Raw genomic sequence first — 11,603 nt, 5'->3', positions numbered from 1 at the left:
GATCGCTCCTCATGGAGGACACCCTTGTCCCAGCGCGCCTGGCCACCCGCTGGCCCGACAGCGCTAATTCCTGGGTCCTCCGCCCAGGCAAGGGTGCCAGGTGCACAGACCAAGGGGTCGGATAGGGCGCGGGCTGGCACGGGGCTGTGGCCCAGACGGGAGCAGTGGCCACGCTGGCCGGGAGGGGGAGCCGGAGCCCGCGTAGTGCGGAGGGCCGGGGGCGGAGCGCGCGCGGCGCCGAGAGGACGCACTTTTGCAGGGTGCGCGCGGCACGGCGGCAGCGGCAGAGCGCGGTGAGTGCCCGCCGGCTGGTCTCTTGCCCTGAACCCACCCCAGTACGGCCCGGCTGCGGGGGTGAGGGGCGCTGAAGCTGGCCAGGGGAGGGAGGTGACAACTGCCCAGACAAGGCGGCTCTGGTGGGGCACTTGCCGGCGGATGCTCGGATCTGCTGCCGACCCGATGTGTAGGGCCGTGCTCGGCCCCGGGCGGTAGCGGGCGCGCTCCCTGTGCGCACACGTGTCCGCGCGGGGTGGTTGCTTGGGTCCGGAGTCCTGGTCGCAGAGTCCAGGCCGTGGGGGGGGGGGGGGGACGCCCACGTGGGAATCCCCCGGACGTGTGTGTGGACACGTGTGTGTGGCTGCAGTCGCCATCGCCTGGCGGGGGACAGCATGGCTGTCTGGGGCCCGGTTTGGACCTGTCCAATAGGACGGAAGGGCTGAGCAGAGCCCGCAGCCCCCTCCCCACCTGCGCTTCCTCTACCCGCGGGTGGGGCCAGGGGTGGGGTCAGAAAGCGCCTCCTCGGAAGGGAGGGACCTGGGGGGTTGGAATGGGGGAAACGAGTGGTCAGCCCGAGACTCAGACTCAGCCCCCTCGCTCTTGGGGGTGGGGGAGTTCAGCGGCTTCATTTGTGGGAGATTTTACCTAGGGGGTTTGGAAACAGGATGGTACGCAGATGGCCTGCCCCGCAGTTTCCCTGGCTGCGGAAACATGGGAGTGGACAGTCAAAAGGTCACCAGCCCTGGACCTGGCTGGGGCTGCCTGGTTTCTATGGCAATGCAGGCTGTAGGGCAGGGCCCCCTCCACAAAAGCAGAGGCGGGGGAGGGGACCACGGAGTGAGGACAGAAAGAAGGGGAGGGGCTCAGGATTCAGAGAATTCCTCTCTGCTGCTCTCCAGACAGCCCCTCCCTCCCTCCCGCTGCTCTTGTCTGTCTTCCCTGCTCCACCCTGCAGCTTGTGACGTGGGACTCCAGCCTGTCTGCTCAGGCTTGGGGGGTCTCTTGGCCTGCCTCTCCCACTTTCCATGGTCTGACTGACTTCTGGGACCCTCATCACCTAGGTGTCCCGAACCCCAGATAGGAGATGAGGTCTGGGGATGCTCAGGAGACAGGGTTCACTCGGTCCACAGAGGGCACAGGGCTAGACCTGGGAGCCGGGTGCGGTTCCTGTCACCCCCCCCTCCGAGGGTCTGGGGCAGCAGTCTACACCTGGAGGAGGGGTTGTGTGAGCAGGGAGGGAGAGGTCAGGTTGAGGTTCCGAGAGCCGACTGCTGTTTGCAGGCTGGGGCACAGGGAAGCAGGTCCCAGGTACCGAGGTCCTGGGTGTGTGAGCTGGCAGTGCTGGCTGCCTTGGCAGGGCAGAGGGCTTGGGGCGTGCCAGTTCTCATAACCTCTGAACCCGCTAAGGGAGCAAGCAGGCCTGTGGGTGGCAGCCACACAGTGGCCTCTGAGACCCAACCACTCCTTCCCTGGCCCTTTTCAGTGGACCAGAGTGTCTTCCTGTGCCCCAGCGCCAGGGCTCCCTGAAATGCATCTGCCCCCAGTGGGCACACAGGTCCCACAGACACGAATGGGCCCAGGCCCAGCTCCAGGCCACCACATCCATTCCCTAGCAGAAACCTGTTGGGGGACCTAAGTACTGAAAGCCCCACCCTCTGGGAACCCGAGTCAGGCTGCAGACGGGAGCCCACAGGGCAGCAGAGGATGCGGTGGCCAGGGGCTGCCTCCATATGGGTGGGGGTGGCCTGGCCTTGGCCCCGTCAGCCTGGGTCAGACCCACTGCTAAGTGGGCGGAGGGGGCACTGAGGTCTGGCCTTGCCTCCCAGACGCTGTCACACCCCTTCTCACCCTTTCTCCCGCAGCTGCAGGGAACCCCGCCACTCCAAAGTGAAAGAGAAAGTCCCCCCCCTCCGCCCGCCCCTCCCAGCCCAGAGGCCAATCCCGGTGGTTGGTACCTCCCTCCGCCACCTAGACCTCTGTGAGCCCAGAGGCTGTCCTCTCAGAGGAGGCGGTAGTCTCGGGAGAGAGTTCTGCACCTCCGGTGAGCAGGCTGCACAGCGCAGCCCAGGCAGACCCGGGCAGAGCTGAGGCAGCAGGGACCGTGGCGGCGAGGGAGGCGGGGTGGGGGAAGGTCGCGCCGGGTGAATGGGGACGCCCTGACCCCGGAAAGCTGAGGGGAAGGTCACCTGTCCTCAGGGACCGTGGGTGTGAGCCAGCCGGGTGACCCTGGGTGGCAGCGCTGGGAGTGTAAGCTGGTGACAGGTGGACTCTAGGCAGCCCCCACAGCTCAGTATTATTTATTTATTTTCGGCTGTGCCCCCTCTCCCATGGGAGGCCCATGGGGGCTGGCTCTAGCTCCGGATCCTGAGCTCTGCCCCTAGTGAGAGGGACCTCTTCTCCCCGCATCCTAGAGTGGATGGTGGGCACTAGTCCCAGGGAGCCTCAGAAGGTCAGCGGTCCACCTCCCGGCTGCCTTTCCCCTTCTCCCCCCCCCCCCACACCCCTGGAGCTTCCCGAGGTCCTGTGCATGGGTGCTGTTGGTATCTCGCTGGGATTGAAATTCCTGGGAGGGGTAGAGGGAAGAGGGTGGAGGCAGGGCTGAGTGAGGGTGAGAACAGTGTTTCTAGGGAAGGGAATGTCCGGTGGTCCAGCATGGAGGAGACTCTAGCCCCTCCCTCTACTCAAGGATGGGGGCGGTTTGCTGCAGCCCAGTCCTGGGTTGAGGTGACTAACCCAGCTGGCAGATTGTCCCCTTCCAGCCAGCGCCCGCTGCTGCCACCTTGCCCACCCGCACTCCACCCCCAGGTGCCTGGCCCTTTAAAGACGGCACTCCGTGTGCACGTGAGCATGGACGTGAGGAGGGGCTGGGAGGACGCTGCCGGTGGGGGGGCCTTGAGGGGAATCTCTGTGGCCGGCACCTCCCCCCACCACGCTGCGCCCCAGGACACGCTGATGCCCCAGCCTGGGCAGCGAGGAGGAGCTCGGTGCCCCTCAGAAGACTTGGGGAGGGGAGATTTGGGGGAGCCTGAGGGATCCACCCCATCCCAGCTGGTTTCCAGTCCGTCTCCCTTCTAGGACAGAAGGTGGATTTTTGAAGTTCCCAGCAAGTGGCGGACGGCCCCTCCCCACTCCATCCGCCCACGCCTCCATCTCCGCTGCCTCCTCCTCCTCCACCTCCAGCGGGGCTTCCAGCTCTCCTCCTGCCTGGCTGTGCTCCAGTTAAATGGCTGATAAGCAGATCAGGTCAGGAGCCGAGTGCCACGTGCCTTCGTCTCGGCCCCACCCTACCCTTGCCCCCTGTCCTATGGCCAAGGAGGCCCGTAGGTCCTGACACACTCTCTCTCTCTCTCTCTCTCTCTCTCTCTCTGCCCACGCAGTCTGCCAGCCAAGCTCATCAATGGCGGCATCGCTGGGCTGATCGGGGTCACCTGCGTGTTCCCTATCGACCTGGCCAAGACCAGGCTCCAGAACCAGCAGAATGGCCAGCGCATATACAGCAGCATGTGAGCATCCCGGGGGTGGAGCTGGGTGGGGCGTGCAGTGGACGGGCGTGGGCGTGGGGCACAGACTCCTGAGCTCCGCCCCTGCGCCCCCCCTCTAACGAAAGGGGGAAGCTGAAGCCAGGGCAGGTGTGGGGCAGGGCTTGCTCCCAGCTCACCCGTCCCTCGGCTGCAGGTCTGACTGCCTCATCAAGACCATCCGCTCAGAGGGCTACTTCGGCATGTACCGGGGTGAGGCTCTGGACAGGGGCGGGCCTGGGGGGCAGGCGGGAAGGTAGGGCAGGTCAGCAGCAGGCCTGGGCCGGGTGTGTGTAAGGGTGGACATGTCCCCTGGGGGCCAGCTGCACCTGGGCTGATGGCCATCAGGTGGGCCCTGGGTGCTGGAGTTGGGGGAAGTTGGGTGACGGGTGGGACCAAGGTGGGACCCCTGGGAAGCACAGTTCTCAGCCCCTGGGTACCCCGCCCAGCCCCACCCAGTGACAGCCAGCGCCCAGCATTGCAGGACACTGTGTCTCTACCACAGAGGCAGCAGCCTCGTCCTCCCCTGCTTCCTGGGACACAGGAAGGACCTTGGCTGTGCAGGGACACCAGGAGGGGGTGGAGCGTGACTGCAGGCAGCTTAGACAATCCCCAAGCTGGGATTTGCCCCTATCCCTGCCTGGTCCCCACCCCCGCCTGGCACCAATGTGGGTGAGAGGGCAGGAGGAGGCGGCCAAGGATTGTCTGGGGTAGGGCCTTGCCAGCTGGGAAGGGAGGGCTGGCCGGGAGCCTCCCAGCCCTGAGCTGCCCGCGCCCCTCCCGCGACATGCCCCACAGGAGCTGCCGTGAACCTGACCCTTGTCACCCCCGAGAAGGCCATCAAACTGGCAGCCAACGACTTCTTCAGACATCACCTCTCAAAGGACGGGTGAGGGGCTTGGCCCTGCAAGCTGGAGGGGGAGGGGTCTGTCCCTCCAGACCAAGGACAAAGGCGAGGCCTCCTGCAGCCCCTCCCTCACCTTGGCCTTGCAGGGCCTCCTCCTCTTCTGGTTTCAGTTCCTCTTCCTCTTCTGTCCCCCCTGCCCCACCGCCTGCACAGGGGGGAGTGAGGCAGGTGCTGAGTCCTGTGCTCCGGCCCCCAGTGCTCCTTGGTCCTGGGCCGTGGCCTGCCACCCCTTATAGCCTAGGATTTGGGGACACAGGGTCACCCTCTGGAGCACTTGAGACCCCCCCCCTCCCGCTCCGCTGCCCTCCCCAGTTGCTGCTGTGGGGCCATCTGTCTGCTGGGCTTGGTGCCCTTGCTGGAGGACCTGAGTCCGGACGGGAGTGGGGGGGTGCCGTGTCCCCACGGGGCCGTGTCTGCCTCCACTGCTCTCACCTCTCTTCACACTGGGGTGTGGAGGGTAGCTCCCTGGGCTGCAGGGCCTCTGACTGTGTACCCTGGACCCCACGCCCTCCACTGCAGGCAGAAGCTGACCCTGTTTAAGGAGATGCTGGCCGGCTGCGGGGCCGGCACCTGCCAGGTGATCGTGACCACCCCCATGGAGATGCTGAAGATCCAACTTCAGGACGCAGGCCGGATTGGTGAGGCTGCGGGAGAGGGACGGGGAGCCGGGGTGGGAGCCTCGGGCAGCTGGGGCCCTGTCCCCTGCCCTTCGCCTTGCACCTGGAGGAAGAACCAGTGACCAGCAGCCTTGGCCCCTTTCTCTCTAGCCGCCCAGAGAAAGATACTGGCTGCCCAGGCCCAGCTCTCAGCCCAGGGAGGTGCCCAGCCCCCCGTGGAGGCGCCCGCCAGCCCCCGGCCCACGGCCACCCAGCTCACCCGGGACCTGCTCCGGAGCCGTGGGATTGCCGGCCTCTACAAGGGACTGGGGGCCACACTGCTCAGGTTGGGAGGGTTTTGAGGAGGGACGGAGGAGGGAGGCCCTCTGCCGCACAGCTCCTGGTCACTGCCGCCTCTCCCGCAGGGATGTGCCCTTCTCCATCGTCTACTTCCCCCTCTTTGCCAACCTGAACCAGCTGGGCCAGCCGGCATCCGGGGAGAAGTCCCCCTTCTACGTGTCCTTCCTGGCCGGCTGCGTGGCCGGGAGTACGGCTGCTGTGGCTGTCAACCCCTGTGACGGTCAGTGTGAGGAGCCTGGGCCTCCGGCCGGGTGCGGGGGCTTAGGGGGGTGGAGATGGAGGCCAGCGGACCCTCAACGCTGACCCACACGCCTCCCTGCAGTGGTGAAGACACGACTTCAGTCGCTCCAGCGTGGGGTCAATGAGGACACCTATTCAGGGTTCCTGGACTGTGCCAGGTGGGTGAGGTCCCTCGGGGGGCGGAAGTACAGGGGAGGCTGGCATCAGCTCTTACCCACCCCTTCTCCACAGGAAGATACTGCAGAACGAGGGTCCCTCGGCCTTCCTGAAGGGTGCCTACTGCCGGGCCCTGGTCATCGCCCCGCTGTTTGGCATTGCTCAGGTGGTTTACTTCCTGGGCATCGCGGAGACCCTGCTGGGGCTGCTGCAGCAACCCCAGCCCTAAGCTGGGGCACCCTCACGCCCACACCCAGCAGGACCAGAGTGGGGCTGGGGCCGGGGCTGGGGCCGGGGCTGGGGCTGGGGGGCCCGCCCAAGACCAAGCAAGGGAGAGTCTCTCATTCCTCCCCGTGTGGATGGGGGAGGTAGAGGAAGGGGTGCAGGATCCACACAAACGGACCCCGAGGGGTCCTGCCTGCACGACCTCTGGGATCAATGTGTTATTTATGTAGAAATCGCAGAAATCTTGACATTCCTGGAGCTAACCCTGCCCCAGCTCCAGCCTGGCCTGAACACCCCCAGGGACAGAGCTGGTCTCTAAGCTGGGGGCTCCCAGGTGTGGGTTGGGCAAGATGGTCCCTCTCCAGGCTACCAGCCCGTCCCCAAGGCATGGCCCCTAGTCCACGAAGGGGACCTGCAGAAACCTATTTATTAACTTGCTGAGCACAAGTGGCTCTGTCCAGCCCTACGTCCATCAGCCCAACCTCCCCGCTGCTGTTCTTCTCACCTCAGCCAGCCTTGCAGGAGAATCGGGGTCTCCTGCCCCCCATATTGAGCCAGGAATCCCAATGGAGGTGGTCACACTGAATTCCAACTCCCAGGGAATCCCCCTTCCCCAACTGTGGGACCCAGCATCCCTCCTGGTGGGCCCCCCTGCCCTCCCCAGGCTGGGGGCCAAGAGTGAAGTCTGTGTGCACATGTGAATGCCGTGGGGAGATGGTCGTGCCCACCAGCCTGCAGCTGGTCTGGCCATTCCGGAATGGGGCTGTGTGGGGGCTGCTGCCCTTCCCACCCACACGGCCAGGTGTGTGTGGGTGTGCGTGTCCACCCGAGGCTTCCCGCTGACCCCGTCCAGAAATGTGTTTCTTCCATCTGGTCCCTCTTCTGAGACCCACACCCCAGGTCTGACATTGGCCAGGGGGAAGGGCAAGCATCAAGACCAGCATGGAGCCGGGGGGCACCTACTCTGCTTGCAAGAGTTGAAGTCCAGGAGCTGCCCCTTCAGGGTCCATCCTGCCCTCTGGACCTCTCTGCATAACGGTCCTTGACCACACTCGACAGTCCCACCCTCCCGACCTCCATCCAGACCCATCCATGTTGTGAATCGAGGCAGGTTCCTGCTGCCCTGCCCCCCTGCTACTTGATTGTGTTGGTGATTGGTCCTGATGTGCTGGTGCTGTGTCCCCCACCCCCAACCAGGCCCCCCCAGTGAGGAGGCCCCTTCCCAGCGACACTACCTGGGGCTACGGCCTGTCCCCCCCCACCCCAGTTCACGGTTGTTCCTATCATATCTGTACCTTGGAAGCTGCTGCTGCTGCTTACAGATTTATATATATTTTTTTCTTTTGAGGAGTTTTAAGAAGTGACTTTTTGTGTCTTGTCATGTGAAAAGAAAAATAAATATTCTAAGTAGATGCCTCCTCTCTGAGACTCTGTGAGGGGTTGGAGGGGGAGGGCCGCCCCTTCTTATAACTGGCTCCCCCATGCGCGACCCGGGTCCCCGTGCCTAACCACTGACGGGTACTTTGGCCTAGCGGGGTCCTGGAGGGGTCATTTGGGGTGCGGGAAGGGAGCCTGAGACCCTTGCTGCCTGACCCTAAACCATCCTTGGGATTAAGAGTTGAGCTGGGTGCTGGGTTCGCGGCCCAGAATGCCCGGAGGTCTCGGGCGCCGCGGGGTGGGGGGTGGGGGGTGGGGGCGGAGCCTCTGCGCTGCTGTGGCCCCGCCCCCACTTCCTGCGCCGGAGAACTGCATTGTGGGAAACTCCCGGTCCTCGCATCCAGTGCCGCCGTCCGCCCGTGGTCACCGTGGCTCCGCGGAGAGCGCGCAGCGCCGAGGTGGGAGCGCCGGAGCAGCAGCAGCGTAAGGGGGCAGGGGCTCCGCGGCCTGGGGCCTGGGGCCGGGGTCGGGGCCGGGGCGGGATCTGGGCGCTGGGGTCCGCGGGACGAAGCGGCAGTTCTCCCTGCCTTGAAGGTCATCCCTCTCCTGGGCACAGCAGCCCCGGGGAGGGGGGGGGGAGGAGGCTGCCGGCTGACGTCGGTGTGAGCTAAAGGAAACCGAGGGTAGGTAGGGGAAGCCTACCCCCCGGTCCTTGCAAATCTGCACTAGCAACTGGGTGCCCCTCGAGAACGGCAGGGAGTGAGGGGTTGCTGGGGCTCCCTGGGAAGTGGAGCAGCAGCTGGGCTTCTCACTGGGATAACCTCCCCCTCATGCTGTGACCTTCAGGCGACCTTCTGTGTGCTTAGCGGCCTGGGCCTGGGTGAGAAACCTGGCTGCCACGGCCCCCTCTCCCTGGGGTTGGGGGGTGGGGTGTCTCATCCTCCCGGGGGAGAGGCAGACAGGTGGTATCTAGGTCTGCAGGGAGGGACGACTCAGGCCCAGGGTGGCTAGGTGCCCAGTCCGCCCTCCTTTGCCCCGCCCTGGACATTAAGGATGAGGCCAGGCCTTCTCTACCACCCAGACCTCCATCCTCTGCCCAGCCCAGATGCTGAGGCTAATTGACAGGGTGTGTGCCCACCCCAGGCTAACTCCAGGGCTCCCTTCTACCCCAAGGGGCAGGAGCAGCCTCTGGCTCAGGAAGGACACCCTGCCCTTGAGCTGCAGCAGGTGAGGGTGCTGGGGGTGGGCGCCAGGGCACATGGCCAGCCAGGAAGCAGAGGCCTGTCACTGCCCTCCGACTTCTCCATCCTCACGGGGAGGCACCTCAGGATTGTCACAGCCAGGTCTTGGTGGCCTTGGGCCCACTCCCACTGTGCTGGGGCCGGAGAGCCCAGTCCTGGGTTCCCACCCTACCCTGCCGCCCCCCCACCCAGTCCCCTCTGAGAACTCAGGGTACACACTCGGGTCTGACCAGCAACCGCCCCCCCCCCCGGCTGCTGTCTGTCTGTCTGTCTCCCCTGACCACACATCCTTTTCTGGACTGGGTGGGCTCTCCCGCCAGGGCCTCCCTATCCTGGGCTGGTGTCATAAACACAGCACCTGTGAAGGCAAGACCATTTTATACACAAGGAAACTAGCTTCTGGCTGGTCTCATCCCCCTTCCCCGCCAGCCCATAGAGGGCCCATGGGCCCTGCCTGTGTGGTGGAGGCCACGCCCTGGAAGAGGAGAATTCTGAGCGGGGACTTTGGGGTGTCCAGAGGACTGGGTGGTATCTCTATGGGGACAAGATGGTGGAGGCCGGAGAGGAGGGCCTCACTGTGTCTCTCTCCAGGCCCACGTAATGCCCAGGGGTGAGCTGTCCTGAGACGCTGTGGTCCAGCCCCCAGCCTGTCCACACACGCCCCACCCAGCTCTCCAGCACCGTCATCATGGAGTCCAGAGGGAAGTCGGCCAGCAGCCCCAAGCCTGACACCAAGGCGCCCCAGCCTGGTGCTGAGGTCAGAGGCGCCCCAGCTGCAGACGGGAAGGCCCCCTCGGCCAAGCCTGGGAAGAAGGAAACCCAAGTGGAGAAGCAGGAGCCACCGGTGGCCCCCACACCACCCCCCGCCAAGAAGACCTCGGCCAAGGCAGACCCTGTCCTTCTCAACAACCATAGCAACCTGAAGCCAGCCCCTGCAGCCCCCAGCAGTCCCACCGCCACTCCTGAGCCCAAGGGCCCTGGAGATGGGGCTGAGGAGGACCAGGCCCCCAGCGGGGGCCCAGGGGGCCGAGGCCCCTGCCCCTTTGAGAACTTGACTCCCCTGCTGCTGGCTGGGGGGGTGGCTGTAGCAACCGCAGCCCTGATTCTTGGTGTGGTCTTCCTCGCCCGGAAAAAATGATGGCTGGTACCCAGGTGGGGGTCCAGCCACTCCCTGTACAGACCTTGGAGACCTTGTGCATGCGAATTCACATAGCTATATCTATACATACATAGGAAATATATATGTATATATTTCCTATATCCAATATATATACAAATGCCCGCACAGACACACAGAGGAGAGATGGACAGGTCCCAGGGCAGTGGAAGCCAAGGCCTCTTAGCTGGCCCCCAGTGCTTCCCCCTCCCAACCTCCTGGCAGAAGGAGCCCGGTTTTACTGGCCAGCACGGGGTTTGTCTTTGACATCGGGCAGAGGGCTCAGGGCCAGGGCACCTGGGGCAGTGGACGGAGTGGACCCGGAGTGTGGCCCACCTGACCATGGACACACTCACTGTGCCTCAAGGGGCTCCAGTGGCCCTGTGGCTTCTAGGCAGTAGCTTCCTGACAAGCCCCTCGGGCAGGAGCGAGCCCTAGGCTGACCGGGGTCCAGGGTGAGCTTGGCCTGTGCCCAGGGTGTGGGGACATTAAAGGGTGTGGCTGTTTCACTTTCCCCTCTTCTCTTTGCTTGCAGCTGGGGGGATGGGGGAGGATGTCTGTCTGGGTGGGTCATTGCAGTGCTGTTGACCTCAGGCTTCCATGCCACCTCTGCCTGTCGCCTGGGCCCTAGCTGGGTAGACAGACAGCCCAAAGGCCAGCCTCCGCAGGGGCTCCTACAGTTCTGTCCTAGTGCGTGCCCCAGGGGAGCTCCTGAGGCTAAGGCTACCTCACTTCCTTCCCTGAGTGTGTCCCCACCCCCGTGCCCCATCCTCTGGCAGTTGTCCTGGGGGTAGCTGAGAGTTGGGCAGGGAGGGGGGTGGGGATCAAGGGCCTGCCCTGCCGCCGTGTCTGCCTAGCCCCTAAGGACACCTCTGGGAGATGGCCCTTCTTGCCTGCATCCTTTGAGTCTAACAAGCGTATAAATGCAATAACAGGTAGAGTAGAACCACTTGGTGGGTGACTGTCACCCATGTCCACTGCCCCATTGTGCCTACAGGGAGACCACGCTGGCTGGCCCCTCCCTAGCGTATCTGGTTCCAGTTTGGCCCTTGGCACGGTGACAGTGGGCAGGCTCCGGGAGGTGGCAATGGGCACTGTGGGAATCTGACAGGCCCTTGCGTGGTCAGCCGACCCCTGGAACCCTGGGCCCCAGTGGAGGCTGAGTCTACAATAAACTATTGTCTCAAGGTTGGGCTGGCGTCCTCACCTGCATATGGCTGGGGGAGTCAAGGGGCTCCTGTCGGGGTCGGGTCACACCCACACCACCCTACTTTCCAGAGAAGGGTTCTCACTGGCTCTCCCCCCCTCCTCATACCTTTGGTCCTCCTGGTGGGCCCTCCTCACAGCTCCATCCAGGCAGGCTCAGCCAGGCCTTCCTGCTGCTCTGACCGTAGATGGACACCCAGGGGCTGCAGGACAACCCCCTCAGGCCCCGGCTGCTGGCCACTGTGCAGGGGACCTTGTTCCTCAGGCTGGCCAGGACAGCCCTTTCTACACCGGTCTTTGCAGTAAGCTCTCCATCCAGGGGTGGGGGCACGGAGGAGGCTGCTG

The 11,603-nt window shown here is 64.6% G+C and overlaps 2 protein-coding genes across 5 annotated transcripts; both read left to right on the top strand.

Annotated features, from left to right (window-relative positions):
- The first annotated feature begins 224 nt into the window (after positions 1 to 224).
- On the top strand, positions 225 to 7,690 carry SLC25A22 (solute carrier family 25 member 22). Of its 2 annotated transcripts, XM_066371247.1 has the most exons (11): positions 225 to 293; positions 2,139 to 2,317; positions 3,352 to 3,519; positions 3,654 to 3,779; positions 3,952 to 4,007; positions 4,593 to 4,683; positions 5,221 to 5,339; positions 5,469 to 5,643; positions 5,723 to 5,877; positions 5,980 to 6,055; positions 6,129 to 7,690. In XM_066371247.1, exons 3-11 carry the CDS (start codon positions 3,500 to 3,502, stop codon positions 6,280 to 6,282), a joined length of 972 nt encoding a protein of 323 aa, XP_066227344.1. In that variant the 5' UTR covers positions 225 to 293; positions 2,139 to 2,317; positions 3,352 to 3,499; the 3' UTR covers positions 6,283 to 7,690. The 2 variants fall into 2 exon arrangements, with proteins under 2 accessions (XP_066227344.1, XP_066227431.1); XM_066371334.1 differs by lacking the exons at positions 225 to 293; positions 2,139 to 2,317 and adding an exon at positions 2,382 to 2,725.
- Positions 7,691 to 8,031: 341 nt separating this feature from the next.
- On the top strand, positions 8,032 to 11,245 carry CEND1 (cell cycle exit and neuronal differentiation 1). Of its 3 annotated transcripts, XM_066370975.1 has the most exons (3): positions 8,049 to 8,113; positions 8,829 to 8,882; positions 9,488 to 11,245. In XM_066370975.1, exon 3 carries the CDS (start codon positions 9,585 to 9,587, stop codon positions 10,032 to 10,034), a length of 450 nt encoding a protein of 149 aa, XP_066227072.1. In that variant the 5' UTR covers positions 8,049 to 8,113; positions 8,829 to 8,882; positions 9,488 to 9,584; the 3' UTR covers positions 10,035 to 11,245. The 3 variants fall into 3 exon arrangements, with proteins under 3 accessions (XP_066226981.1, XP_066226894.1, XP_066227072.1); XM_066370884.1 differs by lacking the exon at positions 8,829 to 8,882 and having other exon boundaries at positions 8,032 to 8,113; XM_066370797.1 differs by lacking the exon at positions 8,829 to 8,882 and having other exon boundaries at positions 8,048 to 8,138.
- Positions 11,246 to 11,603: the final 358 nt, after the last annotated feature.

Source organism: Saccopteryx leptura, chromosome 1 (genome assembly GCF_036850995.1).
Source record: "Saccopteryx leptura isolate mSacLep1 chromosome 1, mSacLep1_pri_phased_curated, whole genome shotgun sequence".
Lineage (NCBI taxonomy): Eukaryota > Metazoa > Chordata > Mammalia > Chiroptera > Emballonuridae > Saccopteryx > Saccopteryx leptura.
This window is presented reverse-complemented; position numbering and strand designations above follow the sequence as displayed.